The sequence below is a fragment of the Panthera leo genome, chromosome D4 (genome assembly GCF_018350215.1).
Source record: "Panthera leo isolate Ple1 chromosome D4, P.leo_Ple1_pat1.1, whole genome shotgun sequence".
Classification (NCBI taxonomy): Eukaryota; Metazoa; Chordata; class Mammalia; order Carnivora; family Felidae; genus Panthera; species Panthera leo.
Window position 1 is genome coordinate 6872254 of NC_056691.1, and position 23510 is coordinate 6895763.

The following is a 23510-nucleotide window of genomic DNA, read 5'->3' on the forward strand; positions in this document are numbered from 1 at the left end:
TGCAATTTTACAAGCTGCCGGCTTCTCCGAGCCCCTCTTTCCTCACTTTATAACAGCATACATCTACCCTGTGAGTCATCGTGAGTATCACATGCATCACGCAAAAAGCATCAAGAAATGGCTAGGCCCATCCAGAAAACAAACTGGGACTTCTGCTCATTCCTAGAGGCCTAAGCGTTACACAAGAAAATATCAGCCTTTTTTATTATTCTTTTTCCAACATGGTTTAGTGCTGAGAGCTGGTGGCAATCCAAGCCAAAGCAAACCAAATGAAGTCTGCAACCTGAGCAGGGGCTACCTGGGAGTCCTGCGGGTGCCACACAGGCAGTCACAGGAAGGGACAGTCCACAAAGGGGTAGGCCGGGGGAGGTAGGCTTGGACTCAGGGAAGCCCCACAGTGCAATGACAATGCCCACAGTTGATGGCAGGGCTGTGCCGAGCATGGCTGTTATGACCTCCTCCCTTAGGGCTCCTGGGGGGCCTGGGGTCCTCTGCTTATTTATTTGTGGATGCCCCAGAGGGAATAAGGGTGACATTCAAATCAGGTTGGCGAACAAGTCAGTGAACGCCGTCTCAACAGCAACTCGGGAAGGAAAGGAAAATCACTCCCTTACTTGTTCCCACTGAACAGAGCTGCTCTCCAGCCTGCAGGGGCGAGCGACCCCCAGGCAGGGGCAGGGCGGCTCGGTCCAGGCTCCACCTCCTGTTAGCTGTGTGGCTTCTGGTCAGAAAATCCCAACTGTCTGAATTTCCTGGTTTTTAAGGTCTGGGGCTCTCAGCCTGTCTCTCTCCGAGCTGCCACAAACTCTAACATGCTGAGATTCAACAGAATGAGACTCCAATAAGCCTTCATAGCAGAGAACAGCCCCAACTAAATATTCTGATATCACAAAATTAACCAGGGGCAGAAATGACCTCTGAAGCCTAGGAACCTGGTCAGAATGGATCAGGTGGGGCAGAAGCAGTTACGAGGAAAACTCATTAAAGATCAGCTAACGTCATTAAATACTGAAGCTAAACGTATGTCGCAAACTTAAAATAATGCATTTGGGGCTGCCAGAACCGAGAGGAAGCCAGTCTAGGCTGGAATTAAGGGCAACTGGGGAGCAGGCCAACCCAGACTCTGGGAACAGTGGGGGTGGAGGGGCGCACGCTGCTCTGCCGACGACGTGACTCTGGGACCCAGGCGCCCAGCCTGGAGAGAGGGAGAGAGAGGGCGGGGAGAGAGGGGAGAAAGCAGCGCATCCCTTCTGCCTCATCCTACCTATACCTGGAGTCAAAAGGCCGAGGCCAAATGGACTCTGAAGGTCAGCCAGAAGCCCTAGTGTAGCTGAAGGGGGTCCCATCTCCTGAATGAGCCTCTAGCTGCCCCGGGCGGCAGGCATCCTGGTGCAGTGGGACTAGGGCCGGAAAAGCAGATGCGGGCTTGAGTCCTTCTCTGCCTCTTGTTAGCTGGGAGACCTGGACACTTCCCCACGTCCCCAGGGCCGTGGGTGCCTCCTGCGTAAAGTGAGGGGCTGGACTGGACGTACCCCTCTCGCTGTGCACACTCTCATTTTAGCAGAGTGAGGATGGTCTACAAGTTCTGCTTAAGGAAAATGGAGCTGGAACTGTGCGATTACAGGCCCAAGTCTGGTCCAAGTGGCACCTGACGGCAGAGGCATTACCCTTCAGTTCAGTCAGTCAGCAGACAGAGATGCGATCAGATCCAAGCCGACGCGAGAAAGGGAAGAAACCTGCTCTCAGCTACCTTGTCTGAAACAGTGATAAGAACATCCACCTCACAGGGTTGGTTCAAGAATTCAGTAAATAAGGATACATACAGAAGAACACACGTTCACTCACAACGGGGCCCAGCACACAGGAGACGTGATCGTACTTCTTTTCCCCTTCCAGGAGGGTACTGAAAAAGACTGGAACCTTCCTTGCCATTTGACCGGCTTGTTGGCACCAATAAACATCTACTGTGCTCTGGCGCAGAATCACGGAGATGCAGATAAGATCTCCTGAACTTTTCTTCTCAGAATTTCTCCCTACTCCCTGCCCTTCTGGCCCCAAGGGAAAATGTCCCTATTCTCTCACAAGGCTCGTCCTATCACTTCCACTGTCTTACCCTCACCCCTCCAGCAGCTCCAGGAGTCAGCCTTATAAACACCCCCATCACCCTATCTAACCTTCTAACCATCCCGGTTCTTCATCTGTCTGCTACTCGTTCCCCAACCTATGGCTGTCTTTATAGTCCAAGGACACTGCTCTCTCGAGGTCGGTACAACTCCTCACTGCCGAACCCCCCACCCAGCCCGAAGTCGGCTCCTGCAAAGACTGGCTTTGTGAGTCATCCCCCGCTTCTTAGAACTTGCCTCCTATGTCCACGGTCGCCGTCTCTGGCCCCTCTTCCCCGCTCACACCTCAAACATTCACTTCCTCTTCTTCCCCTACTCCCAGCCTCTGGGACCAGGGGGCAAAACCCAAATGCCCATGGAGGTCAGAAAGGGAATTTAAATGAACGATGAGGTCAGCTAAGGCCTGTGTCCAACTGGAGAGCTCACGTCTCATCCAGAGGACCACGCCACTCAGGTCGGGCTGATGGCCACCCAGCGCCACCACGTCGACCTACTGTAACGTAAAACCTGGGGTCTCAAACATGAACCACCAATTCAGAGACACACACCGGCACACTGCAGCCCAGAGGAGGAACACCTGTAGGATTAATTCAGTCAAAAAGCCTCCAGGGTTCAACCCCGGCACTGGTCCATCTCACTCTCCTAGGGTTGTAACTGTCAGTAGGTGAGATCCTGGTGACCTGTCTCTGAGACCCCAGACGATAACTTCTAACTGCCAGCTAGACAACCTCTGTGGATATCCTGCCAATATCCCAGAGAAGAGAATGAAAGTGAAACACATCATCCATCATCCCACCACAATTTTCCTCTTCCCCATATCAAATGCTATCTGATCTCTACCCTTCAAGTCAACCAGGACAGAAATCATGGAATTATTTATAACTCCTTCCTCCTGTCCCATCTCCAATTAGCTGTCAAGTTAAGAAACCTCTCCCCCCACAATGTCCTTCAGATCTGTCCCTTCCTTTCTACTTCCACCTCCATGATGTTCAAACTAGTTGAGACCTTTCCAATTCATCCTCATCTTGGCCTCCGGAGTCATCTTCCTAAAATCCAAGACTGACTCTGTGGCCTCCTTTCCTCTAAAAAACCCTCCCAGCCCTCAGCATTTTGCCTATACCTCTGATAAGGGTACCCTCGTAGCCCCCCTGGCTGCCTCCATAGCTGTCCACCTTAGGAGCTCAAGATCCCGAAGGGCAAAACTCCTTGAGTTCATCCTGTGTGCACACAGTGGGCACGGACGTGAATCGGGGAAGCCAAACATCACAGAGAAAGCTTGAAATGAAGCCACAGGCTGAAGAAGTTACTCTTCATCCAGGATCAGGTGTATTTCTTTTATCCTAGGCTGGAGTCAAGTATTCACCAAGGTCACTTTAGCCGTGAAGCTAGAAAAAGCAGAGCCCCACCACACCTGAAAACAGATTTTTTTTTTTTTTTAAATACTCTGCACACAAGAGTTAAGTATTATCTCTGGGGAATTCATCAACTAATCTTTGTCACTGTTACCATACAAAACTTTTTTTTAATAACGCCAGTGCAAATAGCTTTTAAGATTATTGGCAATTATAGAAAAAAAAAAAAAAAAAGAGTACATAACTGAGGCAGCCAGTACCCAAGTTTCCTCATGTTTCAGAGCTTTTTCCCATTATGCAAGGCTCTTGCTCCCCCCGCCCCAATCCAGAAGTGAAAGGCCTCCTGTCACATTTCTAACTGAAAGGCCCATTTCCTAGAATCGTCAGAAAATGCAGTAAAAAAGGAATCATTTGAAATTAGTTTAAAATTCTAAAGAGGCTGTGCACATTCCCTTACAGCTGACAATTTCAGGTCTTGCACCGTACCCAGGATCCTCGGAAGAGTCTGTGCACCCGAACTCCCAAGAATTGAGGAGTAAGTGTCTTAGTGCCTAGCAACACATTAACCACGTTTCCCCCCTACGAGATGTCTTGGTGAACACCAGCGGTCTCCGCTTTGGGGCTCAAGGCGCCACCTAACTGGTCTTTACTGGCTAGAAAAGCTACACACACTTCCCATTCCGCCTCCGGAGCCACCCTCTCCGAGGTCCCGGTCCCAAGTCGGTGGAGGTGAGCCTTGGTAAGGTGTCCTTGGTAAGAACTTCACATCATGGCCTTGGGTTTTCAGATACCTTCTCTGGAGAGCAGGGGATCCTTCCCTCCCCGCAAGAAAGGTCTAAGGCAGGCCTGGACAGAACTGTTCTAGTATCTCTCTCACACACACGACAAAACCCATCCTTGAATGACTCTAAGACAGCTGTGGTGGCCACAACGAAAATTCCAGGTATATATTAAACTATCCTCCCCACACACGCAGGAAAATTTGCATGCTTAATGAGGAGGTCGCTGGCGCCCACAAACTATCAGAGTTCGCGTATACCTTCCCCGCCCCTGCCCTTTTTCTAAATCTGCAAACTCTTCTCAGAAGAAGAAAAGCCCTAAAATTTATGGTTAAAATCTCAGTTAACTCAAGATAATGCTACAGCAATGCCAAGGAGATATTATTATTTTCTGTCTGAAATTTTGGTCTGCTGCCTTGCAGCCGCAGCCATCACATGACCTTAGGAAGATCCACGCTCCAGCACTGGAGCCAACAGAGCCATTTTTCATGTCAACCATGATGAGACTGCACACATCTGCTCTGAAGGTTCTTAGACACGACGGCGAAAGGCACCTTGATGAATGTTAACAGTCATCACGGCATTTGATGATTGCAAATTTTGGTTCATCTGCTTCCCGGGGTGATTAATGTCTAAATCTCAAGGTAAATAACGAAACGGAGACCCTCAACAATGAAACCTGTGCTTTGTCAGGAACTTGCTTCTCAAAAGCTGGGCTGTGACAAGAGACAAGACTATTCACTACTCACCGAAGGGTCAACCTGGTCATTGGTTACCCCCCGCAGGACAATTCTTAACGGGTGCTTCATAAACGGAGCCAGGCAAAGAAGACTCTCCAGGTAGTAGCCAATGCTGCGAAGGACACTACAGTCATGTTCCACGGACCCGCCATACAGGAGGCCGGGCTGGTAATACAAGGTTGTTCCTTATACCGGAGGAGGAAGAGCCACATTCAGCCGAAAAAACAAAAAAACAAAAAACACGAAGTGTCAAAAAGGCAACAAAAGCAGTGAGTCCCAAGGGGAAAGTCTGACAAGGGCATCCGAGAAGTTCAAAATGCCATTCCTAAGAGCCCACACTTAACTTTTCCAAAAGCTGACTCATTACTGTCAAGCCCCTGTAACAATAATAAACTGTGAGTGTAATTTAATAAACAGTAATAAATTAAACCCCTCCCTAAGCATCTGAATTGCCAAAGTCGTGGCAGGGCACAGAGGAGAGATCCCAACGGGCGCTATGGGCTTCCAACAGCACACTCTGCCTGCTGGTGGAGGGCTCTGCGAATGATGTGCTGAAATGGTCACATCAGCAACCAGCTTCTTTCCAGGCCCTTGAAACGAGATTTCCCAGAAACTGCACTCATCAACAGGATTCCTAGAGAAGGCAAGTACTTCATGGCACTTAATTCCATTCATAGTAGCTCTTTTTAAATTTAATAACAACAAATAGAAAGATCTAAAATTATTGAATAGCTTTGGTGGAAACTCCATTATCTTCGTTCACTCTTTCCCATATCCGTATCATCCAAAAAGTTTCTTACTGGGTGTATGTATTAGAGGAAAAGCAAAGTAAAATATTCTAGATTTTGGGGGGAGGGCATAAATGGCTGAACATGGTATTGCTGCTGCTCAAAATCTTTTGTCAGTGTCTCCTGGCGTAATTTACCAATACATTTAACATTAGAGGAAAGAGATTTACGCTCAGTCCCTCACAAGGAAAGCCACTCTTGAGAGGTTCATAAAATAAATGTAGGTTTTACCAAATTAAAAGCCAAAATCCCAATGATCACAATCAGAATCATGTTCTGATCAAAGTGGGAAAGAGTCTACATCAGTTAGTCTAAATTAAATTTTAGATTAGTCTAAAACCAATCCTTTAGGTCAAAAAGCCAAAAACAAACAAACAAACAAAAAAACAAAAAAAAAAAAAAACGTAACCACTAAATTCTGCAAATCTGTTTATGCCTGCAAATTAACAGGGTGACAAATTGGCCAGATTATCAGAATTGAAGGCTTCTACGCTGGTGGGCGCAGGGCACATGAGGAGGAAGCAGGATCATGTAAAATGTCTTACTTCCCAACTTGAGCTGAAGAGAGGACTAGAAAAGAATTACGCACCCTCTGAATCACCGATAAAAATTGCTGAAAAAAATCTCCAGCAAAACAATATTAAAAATTTTTAATTTTTTAAAAATCTCCAGCAATTTCCAAGTAAACAAGCCAAGGAGAACTCAGGGAATGACAGCTTGCAACGACCCCCTGAGGTCTCACGCCTGAAACTTGTTCTCCGTAAGGCATGGCTGAATGTGGCTACAGGCCGCTGAATCTCCTGTGACACAAGGGCCACTTATCAGGCCAAGCTGGTCTTCTTTCTTAAGAGAGCCAATGCATGAGAAAGGTCATGGTTTCCTTTGCTGAATACATGTGCAAAGGTTAACAGCTCGTGGAGCCGGCCAAAGGATGTTTGCCATGGTCTCCCTGACAAGGTTGAGAAGAGTTCCTAACAGCAAACAAACAGCTAAAAAGAACCTAAATGTTTATCAGTAGGGAACAATCAAATAAATGATCATGCATCCCCACGCCAGAATACTCTACTAGGTGCACTGAAATATCGAGATAGATCTGCGTATGCCTGGCAGGGAAAGTTCTCGGAGACCTCGGTGACAGCGAAAAAACGCTGGCTGCAGAACAACATGAAGAGCATGACCCTGCTGGTCTCAGATACGGAAGCGCCATGCAAGCAAATGCGTGGAAAAGAGACCAGGGCACACGCCCCAGACCGTGACCGCAGCGGCCCCTCGGGGCGGGGCTGGAAGAAGAAACAGGTGAAGGGATTTTCACATCTTCTGCATACGCTTGTGCGTGCTTCTTTTAAAAGACAAAAATAAAATAAAATTCAGCGCGTTCAACTATCTCACAGACTTTGTTGTAAAATTTTATTGTGACAAAATAAACAATCGGACTTTGAAAAGCCGCACATCGATTTTAGGCGTGAAGTACTTTTGTTGCTGAAGCAGAGGAGGTGCCTGCTTGAGCTGAAACGTTCAGCCTTCTAACTTCTCTCAGTCAAGGGTGCGCCCCTCACGCTGGCAGATCTGACACACGTCTCCAGTCGACTTCTCACAGGCAGGAAGCCAGGTCTTCCCACCCAAATATTTATCCCGTTAAGAGGCACGAGAAGTAGAGGAACGGGTCAGCAGCACACGTGGCTGCTTTCAGGAATGGGAAGAGACAGCGCTTACCTGTTTGGTTTATTTCGATCCGAGAACCATTAGTTATTTTGTCCAACAGCCTTATGAAGCTGGCTTCAAAGTCTGCGGGGGAAAGAGAACACAGACTGGTCACCGTTTCCAGAGAAGAGGTCTCATCCGGGAACTGCAGTGGAAGGTCCGTGACCCCTGCACCACACCCGGGTTCGAGTCGGGACAGGGCCGGGACCACTGGCTGAGGAAACCGAAGCACCAGAAAAGCACCGACTGGCATGTCTATGTTTAGTGGAACTATGAGAAACAATTCGGCTTTCATATTCCACGACAAACAGCAACTCTACCTGCATCTAGCGGGGTATTAATTTCAGCAGCCTAACACCCATAAAGGCCTGTTCTTCTGACCTCAGGCGTGCATGCCAAACAAGGGAGAAGCAGCAGAAAGGAGGGAAGAGTTTTAGAGTCAATTTCATATTTGTTCCCCACCTGAGAGGGCAGATGAATGTGCAGGCCACCCTCCAGTCTCCGAAGCAGTAAGGGGTCCCGGTTTCCTCCACTCAACACCGTCCCTTCTCTCCCCTCATCATGCCTCTTACTCACCTGGAGCTATCACCCCAGTTTAGTTTTTCATTTCATTACACACATACTTGAATGTACAATATTACCGTCACCTTCTTTTTAATGTGTGAAAAAAAGACTGCAAGAAAAAGCACCCACGTGTTAACGAATGGGTTTCTCTTCATGGTAGGACATTGTACGAATTTAACTTTCTTATTTAAATCTGGATGTACGTATTTGCTTCAATTCCTTTTACGGACAGATTGTCGTCTAAAACATAAAAAGTGGGCATTACTTAAAAGGGGGGTGGGCCGAGGGGGAAGAAATGGATTTTAAATGTGAAAAAGGAGAGGAGGTAGAATGAAGACTCAGGCAGGACGGCACTTCCTGTAAGTCCTGTGCCTTCCCATAAGTGGGTCACACACACACTCGTTCTCTCTCACTCCCTCTCTGGCGTCAACCTGTGTCCGTGAACAAGGACAGGAAGACTAACTTTTCTGCACCAAAGGCATGGCCACCACCTGGCGATTTAGGCAGTCTGCACCCCTCTATACGCTAACAGAAGTTTCCAGCACAGACCCCAGCAGCCGCCTGAACTGATCCAGAGGGCTAAGCAATTCCCGTCCACCTGTGCAGTTACTTACTGCTGTCCCCGCACCCCCGTCACAGTAGATGCTGCAATCCGTACCGAGAACACTGGGCTAGAAGTCAGAGACTCCGGCGAGCCCTGAACAGGGAACGACGGCTAATTCCAGCAGGTGTGCATCAAAGCATGCCTTACAGCCGGACATTCTCTCATTTAATCCTCAAATCCCCACGGCAGGGAGGGCTGTTCCCATTTCATAGGAGGCTGGGGCCCGAGAATGAGGACCAGCAAGTGACGAAGCCGGGGGCGGAGGGCAAGCCTGTCCTTCTCCACGGTCCACACTAACCAGGGACGCCACTTTGCCGAACTCCGTTTAATCCTGAGTCCACCACCTCCTCCAGAAAATTACGGTACCTCTTAACTGTAGGCACTGACCTACCGCAGAGTCCTGCAGACCATTTAATGGGTCCCCAATCAACATTTTTAACGAAACCAGAATAGAATAAACAATGTCAGAGTTAACTGTACGGAGTTAACTGTTGGCGAAACCTTAACGCTTTACAAATATCTGTATGCGTACTTGGTCGTGGTGTTAGGCAGCATCCCAAAGTTTGAAAATAACTCAACTACAAAATGACTTCTATGGCCTCTTTATATAGAGTTCTTAAAGTTTTTACAGTTTTATTTATTTTTGAGAGAGAGCGAGCGAGTATAAGCAGGGGAGGGGCAGAGAGAGAGGGAGACACAGAATCCGAAGCGGGCTCCAGGCTCTGAACTGTCAGCACAGAGCCTGACATGGGGCTCGAACCCACCAACTGCGAGATCATGACCTGAACTGAAGTTGGACGCTCAACCGAGCCACCCAGGCGCCCCTAGCATATTCTGGTTTTAAAAATCGGGCATGATCAAGACCACAGCGCCACTTTCTGCCTGTATTTTTAGCAAACGCAACGTGCTCTGCACAAAAAAAGGAAACCTTGATTTGCTCAAGTTTTTGAGGTGACTAAAGGGGATTGAGGAACAAGAATTCATGAATAAAGTCCAAGATTAAACTGCATAGCTCTTACAGATTAGGAAAGAAAAAAGAACATTAAAACAAAAGCCTAACTTTCCATTTTTTTTTCTTCTGCAATCCACGGGAGCACTTACGCACCAACACAGTTTAAAACGCCCAGCAGAGGGGCACAGGCAGGAACAGAATGGGCACGTAGAGAGACCTCCAGGCTAGACCATCCCCTGGTCACAGCAAATAGGTGACTCAGAAACAGTACTTCAAAGAACCAAACACAAGAGCTAGTTCCAGAATCCTGGCAACAGCGAAGATATAGCTCCATCACGTGGTATGAGAAAGCTCTCAAGTTCACCTAATAATAGTAAGACTGAAGTCCGCAGACTTCATTAAGGCAAGATGTGTAGGATCCGTTGTCCTTTCACTTCCCATACACCCTTTGTGACTCTTCCTCCTCAAGACTGCTCTTGGGGGTACAGTTTCAAGTATCCAAAAACACTGGGGAAAAACATCCAAAAATAGGCACGAGTTTACTGCACTGCTTGGGAATACATGATTAGGTGATAAAGCTATAAAGACCATCGGCACAACTACCATAGTGGTCAGGAGAGTGACTGCCAGCAGCAGCAGAGAAGGGAGTCTCTACTGGAAGACGCCCGGCCCCACAGGTCAGCAATGTTCCATTTCTTGACGCGGATGGGGTCACACAGGTGTTCACCATATAACCTTTTAAGCACCACTTTTATGTTTTACGCATGTTATGTTACTGTAGTCAACATTTGTTAAAAATTTATATTATCAGGACCTTCAATCTCAGAATTCATTAAATACTGCCTCTGATACCTAATGCACTCCCCTCCTTAAGGGAAGTGAGCTCATCACTTCTTTAAGGGGCCAGTAACTCTGTAAAACAGTGGCAGTCATCAGCCTGACCCACTCCTCACTAAGGCAAACTATGTCTCAAATAAGGATGTTTATTTATATCTATTTATAACATTCATATATAAATGTTAGGTATAAATACATACAGGATATATATCAGAACACTCCATAGCATCAAAATTAAAGAGATTTCTTATATACTGATATAAATCATCTGCATGGTATGCTGAGTGAAAAAAAAGTAGGAAGCTGATGGCCATTTGTGTGAAAGAGGACAACATACATACGTATTTGCTTATTTATGTAAAAAATAGCCCTGGAAAGAAACACAACAAACTGGTTAACACCGGTTGCTTCACAGGGAAGGAAAAATAAAAAAGAGACAAAAGCCCATCTTATAAACCCTTTTTGTTCCCTCTGAATTTCATGCCATGCGTATATTTTTTAAAATACATAAAATTTAAGTTAAAAAATACAAATAAAGGTACTGTGACACAATTTAAATAGCCAACAAAACCACTTTCATTAAATAGCCTATGAAAGATCTTTCTAAATACTACAGTCATTATGTATAAAATATACGTATTCTATGTATAATATGTAGTAATACATTATGATGTATTACTGATGATGAACTGAGATTTCAGATACGGAACAGATTTACAAGCCAAAAAGTAAATGAAAAAATAATCTCAAAAAGATTTTAAAAGTGGAAACTATAGCAGAAAAAAAATCAAGCTAATTCATTTTAACAAATACGACACAGGGGCACCTGGCTGGCTCAGTCAGTAGAGTATGCCACTCTTAATCTCAGGGTTGTGAGTTCGAGCCCCACACTGTGAGTTTAAGCCCCACACTGGGCATGGAGCCTGCTTTAAAAATTAATCAATTAATTAATTTAAAAAATACAACACAGATCAATAGTCTCATTCATCTGTAAGAAGAAATAAAATGTGAGTTAAGAAAATCAGAAATAAAAAATAATATAATTAAAAAGAAACTATAATCTCTATGGATACATTTGAAATTAATATAGCTATGTAAAAAGATGATAAACAGATAAACAGAAAGAGAAATCTAAAACTAAGGGAAGGAGAAAATTTATCAATAAATCAAAAAGATCACTGATGAAGTTGCTGGCAAATGTTTTCCCGACAATTCAAAGGAAAATAATTCTTATATTACGTATTCCAAAGAACAACAACAACAACAAAAGCACAGAGAGATGGCTTCAATCACAGAACAGTTAAGAGCATCACATGCAAAATAAAAAATTACAAACTAATTTATTCTGTTTATTTTTTACGTTTTTTAATCTTTTTTTTTTTTTTTAACATTTATTCATTTCTGGGAGTGAGAGGCAGAGTGTGAGCAGGGGAGGGGCAGAGCTGAGAGGGAGACACAGAATCCAAAGCAGGCTCCAAAGCAGGCTCCAGGCTCTGAGCTATCAGCAGAGCCCGACGCGAGGCTCAAACCCACGGACCGTGAGATCCTGATCTGAGCTGAAGTCAGATGTTTAACTGTTTGGGCGCCCCCAAACTAACTTCATTTAATGAGAACAAATGAGGGGCACCTGAATAGCTCAGTCGGTTAAGTATCTGACTTTGGCTCAGCTCGTGATCTCAAGGTTTGTGGGTTGAGCCACACATCCAGCTCTGCACTGACAGTGTGGAGCCTGCTTGGGATTCTCCCGGATTTTCTCTCTCTCTCTCTCTCTCTCTCTCTCTCTCTCCTTCTCTCTAGGCCCTTCCCCCACTCGTGCTCTCTCTCTCAAAATAAATAAATAAACTTAAAAAAAAAAAAGACGACATTATTAAATACAAGATTAAATACAAAAACGGAGGCGGGGGGGGGGGGGAATCAGGTAACTAGCTTAACTACTACTAAAAAGGCATCTGTTAAAATTCAATATCTAATTCTGTTTTAAAAAGTATGAAGAATGAATTTATTTATTGTAACAGACTTTTACAGATAAAAACAGAGGCCTCTTTAGAAGTTCAAGGAGAACATCTTCATTGGCCTTGGGGTAGACCAAGATTTCTTTACAGGGCAGAGAAAGATTTATAGACTGGGCGACATTAATCGTACTTATTGCTCATCAAAAAAACCCACTAAGTGTGAAAAGACAAGTCACAGAATGGAACTAGTTATTTGCGATACTTTACCACAGAAGCCAAAAATTGTGCCATATTAATAAAATGTGATAGCACGCTATAGCAATGAAAATCAACTGCTGCTACAACAAAGATGAATCTTACAAACACGATACAGAACAAAGAAACCAGACATACACAAAAAATACAGACTCGGGGTGCCTGGGTGGCTCAGTCGGTTGAGCATCCGACTTCGGCTCAGATCACGATCTCACAGTTCGTGAGTTCGAGCCCCGTGTCAGGCTCTGTGCTGACAGCTCGGAGCCTGGCGCCTGCTTCAGATTCTGTGTCTCCCTCTCTGTCTCTCTGCCCCTTCCCCACTATGCTCTGTCTCTCTCTGTCTCTCAAAAATGAATAAACATTAAAAAAATTTTTTTTTTTTTAAATACAGACTCTATAAGACCACTTATATAAATTACGGTTAACATTTCAGAAATTTAATTTATGCTTCAAAAAGGCAGTTTATTACTTACACTGCAGGTGGAGAAAATGATGTGACAAAACAAGCATGAGAGGGGTCTCAGGGCTGCTGTTTTATTTCTTGGCGTGGATAATGGCTATGGGAGCATATCCCCTTTGTAGTAATTCACCAAGCTATATATCTATGATCTTTGCACTTTTATTAATGTGTAGTACACTTTGGTAAAAGCTCATTTTTAAGAAATAAAAACCAAGTTCAAAGAAAGAGTACCTTTAAAAAATATGAAAAACGCAAAGAAATCCAATCATCTCTCTAATCTGCTATGCTAGAAATACCATTAAATACATCTCCAAAAAAAAAAAAAAATGCAGAAGGTGTCAATACAAGGAAGAAATCACAATTAAGGGAAAAGTTAGCTTACCAATTAGGCAAGAGGATTTCACATACTTTGATTTGACCCCACATTTTAAGAAAGCATTGTCTTTGGCCTAGCAATTCCACATCTAGAACTCTATCCTGCAGAAATAGAAGTATGCTAGGAGATACAAAAAATTTTATTGCTGTTTTATTTATAATAACAAACACTGAAGATTACTTTTTTTGTCCCATACTTTCAGGTGTTTATACAAAAACCTGTAAAAGAAATAAAATTAACAGTAGGAAATTTAACTCTCTGATTTATACTGCTTTATGACCTTCCAAGTTTCCCATTTATATATAAATTCTTCAGTTGTAGTCCTTTTCTTTACAAACACATTGGGAGGAAAAATCATACAATCACGTCAATTGGTGTAGAAAAGGCATTTGACAAAATACAACACTCATTCATAATAATGATAAACCCTTAGAACAATACGAATAGAAGGGAACTGTCTCAATTTCATGGAAAGCATCTTCAAAACAAAACAAAACAAAAAAAAAAAAAAAACCCACACAGCTAACACTACACTTAGCAGCCAAACGCTGGAGGCTTTCCCCCTAAGACAGTGAACAAGGCAAGGCAGTTTGCTCTCACTGCATACTTAATATGGTGTAGAAGTTTCAGCGAGTGCAGTAAGGAAAAGGAAATAAAGCCATAAAGTTCAGAAAGATAAAACTATTCCCATTTGCAGATGGCATGGTTGTTTACACAGAAAATCCGAAAGGGGTGCCTGGGTGGCTCTGTCAGTCAAAGGTCTGACTTTTGATTTCAGCTCAGGTCATGATCTCATGGTTTGTAAGACTGAGCAGAGGGGCTCTGTGCTGACGGCATGGAGCCTGCCTGGGATACTCTCTCCTTCTCTCTGCCCCTCCCCAGCTTGCGCACACACACACACACACACACACACACTCTCTCCCTCTCAAAATAAATAAACTTAAAAAAAAAAAAATCCCAAAGACTCTACAAAAAGACTCCCAGAACTAACAATTTAGCAAGGTTACAGGATAAAAGATACACATCTTCTGAAAAATGAACTGTATTTCTATATACTAGCATTGACATAGATGGAGACCGACACTAAAAATACCATACCATTGACAACTGCTCAAAAAAGTAAAATATTTAGGTGTAAATCTAACAAAATGTGTATAGGACTCATATGCTGAAAACCACACAAGGTTCCTGTCAAAATCCTAACAAGATTTGTGTTTAGATAAGACAAGATCATTCTAAAATTTATATGGAAAGGTAAAAGAACCAGAATACCTTATAAAATCACAAAAAGTAAGAGTAAAGCTGGAGGGATCAGCCTACACGATGATAGGTACAGTAATCAAGAGTACGTGCTACTGGCCAAGGAACAGACCTATAAATCAATGGAACCGGATTAAGGCCCCAGAAACAGAACCACACAAATGTGCCCAACTGATTTTTTTACAAAGGTACAAAAGTGATTCAATGGAAGAAAGATAGCCCTTTCAACAAATGGTGTTGGAGTAACTGGACACCCATAAAACCGAAAAAAAAAAAAAAAAAAAAAAAGGAACTTCAATCTAAGTTTTAAACCTAGTACAAAAATCAAATGTAAAACTATAAAACCTTTAGAAAACAGAACATGAAAAATCTCTGGGATCTAGAGCTAGGCAACGAGATCTTAGCTTCAACAACAAAAGCACAAGCCATAAAAGACAAATTTGACAAATTCTATTACATTAAAAGTAAAATCTTGCTCTGCAAAATACCACTAAGAGAACGACAAGACTGGGGGTGCCTTAAGTCGGTGGAGCGAGCACCTCCTGATGTCAGGGTCATGAGTTCAAGCCCCACACTGGGTATAGAGCCTACTTAAAAGAGAGAGAGAGAATGAAAAGACAGGCTCTAAAGTGGGATAAAATATCAGCCGTCCACATATCTGACAAAGGGCCAGAACACATAAAGAGAATTCTCAAAACTTAAGGGTCAAAACAATCCTACTAGGAAATGACGTCCAAGGAGGCAGTGAGCACAGCAAGTACTACACCTATCACCCCACCCATGAAGACACCCATGAAGATGGCCAAAATAGAAACGGGGAGCCCACTGGCAGGAGGCTTCGAGGACGAGCCTGGGGAACCACGAGGCCCAGAGGCGGCATGGCGTTCCGCCCCCATCCCAGTCCTTGGTGGAGTACCTCCTCCGGCTCCTCCCGTGACGGCCACTGGCTGTGGCTGATGGCCGCCTCTCTGGACTATGGCGCTTCTGCACTGCCTGTGCCCGGACCGGCCACCCTGCAGCTCCCGATGGCATCCCAGGTGTGCGAGGACCGTGGGCTCTGTCCCCTTCATTGTCTCTTTCCTCCTTTTCTGGGGTGGGGGGGGGTGCTCCTGGGTTTTGTGATCCTCCTCTGAAACCGGGTTACACTCACTGGTGTTCCTCTTCCTTCTGAATGCCATCAGTGGCCTCCACATCAACAGCATCACCCACCCGTGGCCACCACCCAGGAAACGGCAGCCCGTCCTCCAAATCCAAGAACATCAAGTTCTACAAGAAAGTGTGGTCAAGATGGGACTTTTCCAACATGTGACCTCTGATGGGGAAAGGGGTAGGACAATGACCTTGAAACTGCTGCCTCTCAGCCAATGACCTTTGGAGGTCATCCAGAAAGAGCCCAGCAGATTCTGCAGCTGGTCTGCAGGGCCAGAGGCAGGAGGGGGCCTCAGTGCCACCAGCTGCACAGGCTTAGCCAAATTATCAAGATGCTGATTTTAGAAGAAGTAACACATTTTAAAACCTCTCAGGGTTTTAATAATAAAAGAAAAATAAATAATTTAAAAAGAAAAATAATAAAAAATAAAGAGTGACAATGCAGAATACTGGCAAGGGTGTACAGAACCTATATCACCCCCACATTGCTGATGGGAATATAAAATGGTAAACCCACAATGGAAAACAGTGTGGCAGTTTAAGTATGCAAACTACCACACAACCCAGCAACTACACTCCCAGGCATTTATCCCAGGCAAAGACTTATGTTCACATAAAACCCTGTACACAAATGTTTATAGCAGCCTTACTCAGAATGGCCCCCAAACTGGTAACAATCCACATGTCTTTCAACAGGTGGATGGTTAAGAAAAACTGTGGTACTTTCATACCACGGAAGACTGTTCAGCAATAAAAAGGAACAAACTTGATTTAAAAAAAAACTTAAATCTCCAGAGAATCATGCTGAGTGAAAAGTCAATTGCATAAGGTTACTTACTATGATTTCACTTATATAACATTCTCTGAATGACAAAATTATAGGAATGGAGAACAGATTATCGATTGCTAAGGGTTAAGAAGTTGGTGGGGCGGGGCGCCTGGGTGGCGCAGTCGGTTAAGCGTCCGACTTCAGCCAGGTCACGATCTTGCGGTCCGTGAGTTCGAGCCCCGCGTCAGGCTCTGGGCTGATGGCTCGGAGCCTGGAGCCTGTTTCCGATTCTGTGTCTCCCTCTCTCTCTGCTCCTCCCCCGTTCATGCTGTCTCTCTCTGTCCCAAAAATAAATAAAAAACGTTGAAAAAAAAAATTAAAAAAAAAAAAAAAAAAAAAAGAAGTTGGTGGGGCAAGGAGGAAAAATGAGTGTGGCTACTGAAAAAGGGCAACTTGAGGAATCCTTGTGGTAATGTTCAGTGTCTTTACTCTTACCAATGTCAATTTCCTGGAAATGATACTTTACTATAGTTTTTCCAGATGTTACATATGGGGGAAACTGGCTGAAGTATAGACAAGATCTCTTGGTATTATGTATTACAACTGCATATGAATCCACAACAATCTCAAAATCTAAAGTTTAGCTTTCAGGGTGCCTGGATGACTCAGACAGTTAAGCACTCAACTCTTAATTTCAGCTCAGGTCATGATCTCATGGTTTGTGGGATCAAGCCCCCATGTAGGGCTCTGAGCTGACAGCTGCCCAGCCTGCTTGGGATTCTCTCTCTCCTTCTCTCTCTCTCTGCCCCTGCCCCAAGCACATGCATACACACACACACACACACACACACACACACACACACACACTCAAAATAAACATTTTTAAAAAACAAAAAATAACTAAAAACTTAGTTTAAAAAAAAAAAAGATGGTACGCAATTCTATCTGGAACAGCATTTTACAGCTTCCAAGCAACAGCAGATGTGAAAGAAGACCATTAGGATTCTTAGCGTTTGTCTTTAAAAGATGAGTATCTCATTTGGGGCTCCCAATAATTGTCAGGTGGCAGCAAACTGTAACAGTCAACAGAGGCACAAAACGGCAGGTTCCCGATCAACAAGACACTATTCAATCTACTATTGTTACTAAAATAAAATACAGGTGCTCCTTGTGGTATACTAAGTAATGGGTGGAGGGCCTGGGTGGCTCAGTCAGTTAAGCACCCGACTCTTGATTTCAGCTGAGGTCATGATCTCAGGTTGTGGGACTGAGACCCTCACTGGGCTCTGTGCTGACAGCATGGAGCTTGCCTGGGATTCTGTCTCCACCTCTCTCTCCGTTCCTCCCCTGCTCACATGCATGCTCTCTCAAAATAAATAAGCACTCAAAAGAAAATAAATAAATGTATTTGGTCTTTGTCCCCAATTCCTGGCACAGAGCTCCTAAGACCCTTGGAAGTTCCAAAATAATAGGAGTGTCTTTTAAAATTTATTCATAAGGAGCCCCTTTGGAGGACACTTGAATTTATGCTGATGAGGTGACTCAGGATGAGGCCCATATACAGCCTCAGAATAGGACTGGTCACCAGAAAAAAAGTGATCAGAGGCTTGGAAACTTCGGCCCCACCAACTGACCCTGAGCGAAGGGGAGGCTGCCTGGAGATTAAATCCTGTAAAACTCTAGAACAAGGAGAGAACTTCCAGGCTGGTGAATGAACACACATGCTGAAGGGTGGCATACTCTGGTTCCAGAGGGACAGAAGCCCTTGCCTCGGGACCCTTCGGGGCCTGGCCCTATATACCTCATCTGTGTGTGTGCAGCCGTATCCTTCATAAAATCCTTTATAATAAACTGGTAAATTAGTGTTTCCCTGAGCTTTGTGAGCAAATTATCAGTAGCAAATTATCAGTCCAAGAAGGGAGTGTGGGAACCCCCGATTTATACAGCCAGTTGGTCGTAAGTACAAGTGGCCTGAACGTGCGATTGGGACTTGTGATTGGCACCTCAAGTGGCAGCAGTCTGGTGGGACCGAGCCCTTACCCTGTGGGATCTGAAGTTATCTCCATGTAGACAGTGTCAGAATTGAGTTAAATCTGTAGTACACCCAGTTGTTGCTAGTTGAGAACAGGAGAACTGCTTTGTAGGGGAAAAAACCCACACATCTGGTGTTAGAAGTATTCAGAGGAGAAAAACAAGTTTCCCTTACAATTCTCCTTCCAGAAGATGCAATTTATGAACAGCCAGACTTATCCCCAAAACAACCCACCAATTTACCAAAAGATGTTTTCCTTTCAAAGGACCTCTATGTAGCATGTTTCAGCAACACATTTGAAGGAATTCTTTTCATTAAAACTCCATTCACCCCTCCCTTTTCAGAATCTCATCTGCTTGTGCCACATGCAGCACTCCCGTGGGTCCACGTAACTCCTCTCTCCAATATCACAGGGGAACCGAGGCTCAGTCAGGTGACTGGCTCAGGGACGGGGACCGGAGCTCAGGGACCAGGGCCGGAGCAGGCCTGCGTCCTAACTGCTAACGCAGGGCTCCTCCTGCCCAAGTCTATCCTTCTGTTATTCCCACTTAAAACGGCCATCAGTCTCGCGGAATTCTTTCCATTTGGACCTCACCTTACCCACCGTGAACTCAACCTAACCCTGCATGACACAGCCCTCAGGAAATCCAGAGACAGAGGCAGTGTGGACGGCTGCTTTATAACATGACAAGGAACAGCCAAGTCCATCATGCAGTTCAAAGGGAGAACAAGCCCGGAGGGCGGGAGCTGGCTGCAGTCTCCCTCCAGCCCTGCGGTCAACCTCACCAGCTAGTTTACCTGCTAACTATGCCTTGGCTTTCTACCTGCAGGAAAACAGCAGCCAAAAAAAAAAAAAAAAAAGATTTTCTCCTAATAGGAAGAGTAGAACGAAACACAACTGTTCAAGTTTCTCAAGAGTGAAGCAAAAATTACACATATGGTTGTACAATTAATAAAAACAAGTCCAGGAGCATCTTTCCTTGTGGTTCCAATTCTTCTCATTATGTACAATCCCTCTGCGTTGGAAGGAGGCACTTTTATTTAAGAGATCAGCTTGTTTGCCTGAAGTCACAGAGTGTGACCCTGTGTCTCAGCCCCTTCTGAATCCCCGAGCAGCTTTCTTGGTTGACATGCTGCTATTCCCAACCATCGGAGACACGGGGAAAAGAAAAAAAAAGGAAAAGGCTTAATGATTAAGTCTTGTATGCCAGGGTGTGTTTCAACATCCACACTGTTGACATTTTGGGCAGAAGTATTCTTCATGTGAGGAAGTTGTCTGATGCACTGCAGGATGTTTATGGTATCCCTGGGCTCCACCCACTAGATGCCAGAAGCAGCCTCCCAGTCGTGACCACCAAAAATATCTCCAAAAACTGCCAAACGCCCCCCTGGGAAGCAAAACTGCCCTCGTGGAAAACCACTACATTATACGTAATACATACAAATACTTGGGAGCCATCACCCAAAAGGAACCCTTTAGACGGAAAAGAGAAGATAAAATCAAGGCATAATTCTCTTTAAAAGAAGACAAAGTTGAAAGTTGTGAAAAGTTCCCATATAGAAGCAGGAACGGATTTCGGACACCAGACAGCAGAACTATCCTCGCAGGCAGAAGTTACGTAGCAAAACCAGCTAACTAACGTTTATTCTGCCGACGTGCCAGGCACTGTTCGGGGCACTTTGAGTGTTATTTCATTTAATCTTTACAATAACCCTACGAGGTTGGTAACGCTGGCCTCGCTTTACCGATGAAAAAACCGAGGCTTGGAAATGTTAAAGAACTCGCCCAAAGTCCAAGAGCTAAGAGCGAAAGCAGAACCAGGACCCAAACCAAGGTCTGACTCAGACCCAGCTCTTAACCACCCAGCTACTACAACCGCAACACATTAAGCATTTTACCTCAACGTAATAAACAAAGAACCCTTTGACTTACAAGCTGTTCCCTTCACCGACAGTGATTCTGGCAGCCACCACCCTATCTGTCCAGGCCGGCAGCAGATACAGAAAGTGTTCCTTCGATAAGCCCCACGAAGCCTCGCATATACCGGGGCTCCGTAACCTTTTCTGAACCACTGCCCCTGACGCAGGCCCCACACCCCCCACCCTCCAGAAGGGATGATTAAGCAAGCACCTTCAAGAGACGCAAGTTTTCTACTTAGGGCGAAGATTTTATTGGATAGGCCGAGTTGTTGCCGATTCTCAGAACCTGAGTCAGAAAGAGTCAGAAAGGGACAGATGATTGGCAACACAGCCCCCTGGCTACACCTTCAATCAAACTACCAAGGGCTTTCTCGACTATGACCATGTATCTTGTATCAGGGGCCACTTGTATTGACCTCCATAAACAGGCACGTATGTGTGTGGATATGCATATGATACATACACAGGGGTGTGTAACCATGAATGCATATATATACATTTATCTCAGTTCCCTCTTGAAGAAATTAAGCAAACATCTACAAGATTTCTCAGGACTTGGAACCAGCACAAAGAACTCTAAATCAGGAGGTCTTTTTTTTTTCCCCCTTGGTATATTAATCAGGTAAGAAAAATAAGGCTCTACGTGGTGCTCCCCATAAAATACCAGCACACCTGCCAACAAGCACTACCTCCCCCAGGTTGTGCAGTCTGGCGTCCTTCCAGGAAAAGTGCAAAGTGGCCCGGCCCTGTTGGAAGAAATGAGAGTTCGTGCGCATGGCAGCGAAGAGAAGTTCACAAACAGAGGACCGGGGCAGGGGGGAGGGAAGAATCCTTTGGAACATTAAATATTAGTTTGGAGGCCACCTGTCGAAAGACAAACACTAAATTGTATCTTACAGGTACTATATTTTCCACAGAAATCCCAGGTTTCCAGGACACAGTGCTTCTATTCCTATTAAAACAAAACACACAAACAAACAAAAACTACGCCCGGTGTTCACAGAAGGAGAAGCTGGTCGTACCATATCCAGCCAATGGCAAGTTCTCTAGAGTAACCTGGAGGTAAAGGGGAGAGCTGGCCGAGAATGCCAGAGGAAAGCAATCGAGCAATTGCTTTGCCCAAACAGACACAAAATACGGGCAAGAAATGCTGAGAATACCCAGCATAAACCATGCTTGGGGCCGCTCCTTAAACTTCCTCAGGGTTTCTGAGAAGTAGACAGAAGACAATCATGTAGCAACACAAACCTTTCTCATGGTCACCAGGTATGAAGGGTCTTCTGGTTCTTTCTTTGCTAACCCTCTGTCTCCATCAATGACATGGCATTTTCCCTTTACGCGCAACCAATCACCATTCAAGAGAAGCAGAAATGTAACCCTCCAGAATAGGCATCAGACAGATGATGAAATGGGCTGGCCACATAGTACAGAAGTTGGTGCAAAATTACACACTTCGACACGACCCACAAAGCTTCCAGGACCAACCACAAACCCTCTCCTTCAAGGTGCAGATAGGTTTTTCCTTCCCCCCCCCTCCCCCCACTTTGGGGGACTCTCTCAGTTTGGGATAACCAGACAGAAGCTTTAAAATGCATGTGTCCAGGGGACCAGTTGAAAATCGGCACCACTTAACTTGATCTGGGTTTAAATAGGGCCTGTTTTGTAATCAATCCACCGTTGTAGGGCAAAAGGGGGGCTCGGAAACCTGTAGTTTAGCGCTTGTCACCAAATCTCTTACTAAAGGCAAGGCAATTAGGCCCATGACTGTTAAAAAATGTATCCCAAAGCTTCCGTCCTGCGCACATCACAGATACGGCTAAAAACAAAGAATTTTTAAAATGTCTTTAATCCACATTCACAGAGAGGTGTGAGGGCAGCCGAGAAATCATGGCGACAGGGACAGCCGATGTCCATGGGGGCAGCTGTTTCTGAGACGTGTTTTGGGACAGGACGCGGAACCAACCAGTGGTAGGTACTTTTCTCTCCAAATCTCTCTCCATCTTATAACTGCCCAATCACAGTTCGGTCCAGCAAACTGCCTTTATCCTTTGAGAGGTTCTCGGCGAGGGCGAGAGCAAGAGGGACCGAAGGCGGGCGAGGGGGCGATGCCCGGGATTTGTTGCAACACGTAGTGCTGGAAAACGTGTAGCTGTTTACTACCAGCGCCCCGGAGCCGCCAGCGCAGCGCGCCGCGGAGCACGCCCCTCGGGCCCGACCCCGCCTCCCCCACCCCAGCCACGGCGCGCCCGGGTGCGGGGGCGACGCGCCACTAGCCCTCCCCGCCGCGCCCGCGGGACGCGCAGGCTCCCCGCGCGCCGCCCCCCGGGGCATCCGCGCCGCACGCCCGCAGCCCCCACGCCCATCCTGCGCGCTGCCCGCCCCAAGGTACCTCGGAGGCCCGGGTTGTCGTCTCTGGCTCGAATCCTTCGGATTTTGACGGGGCGCCCACTCAGGGTGGACAGGACCAGTCGTTGGCGCAAGAAGTTGCAGCCCGCGTAGCTGAGGGAGTGCGACTGGGTCGCCATGTGCGCGCCCTCGGCAAAGGTGCCGGCGGCTGGGGCGCAGCGACTTCGGACGGGAGCGAGGGTCGCGACCCCGGCGGCGGCGGCGACAGCGGCGGTGGTGACCCGGGCTCTCTCTCGTAGCCCCGCAGCCCCCGGCGCGTCCACGTGGTTTGGAACAGGAAGACGGAGAGACGAGACACCGGGTCAGAGGGGAGAGGGGCGGAGTCGGTGACCGACACCCCGCCTCCCCACCCGACCGGGGGCGGCTCCCGCGCTGGATCTCGCGGCTATTGGTCCGCGCGAGATCAGGGCGGTGCCCATGCCGCGCTTCCATTGGCCAGCGCTGGAGCTGGGCGGTGCCCGGGCCGCGCTGCCATTGGCCCGCGCTGGAGT

General features: G+C 45.9%; 1 protein-coding gene across 3 annotated transcripts in view; it reads right to left on the bottom strand.

Moving 5' to 3' along the window:
- Nucleotides 1-23286, bottom strand: part of RCL1 (RNA terminal phosphate cyclase like 1) — a 57030-nt gene extending 33744 nt beyond the window's left edge. Inside the window, exons 1-3 of one of the 3 annotated variants that reach the window (XM_042911914.1) lie at nt 23003-23286; nt 7496-7567; nt 5004-5179 (exon numbers count right to left, since the gene is read on the bottom strand). In XM_042911914.1, the coding sequence (XP_042767848.1) occupies nt 5004-5179; nt 7496-7567; nt 23003-23138 (384 nt within the window). In that variant the 5' untranslated portion in view covers nt 23139-23286. Of the gene's footprint in view, nt 1-5003; nt 5180-7495; nt 7568-15659; nt 15967-23002 lie in introns of those variants that run through there. The other 2 variants (XM_042911913.1, XM_042911915.1) reach the window with 2 other exon arrangements.
- Nucleotides 23287-23510: the final 224 nt, after the last annotated feature.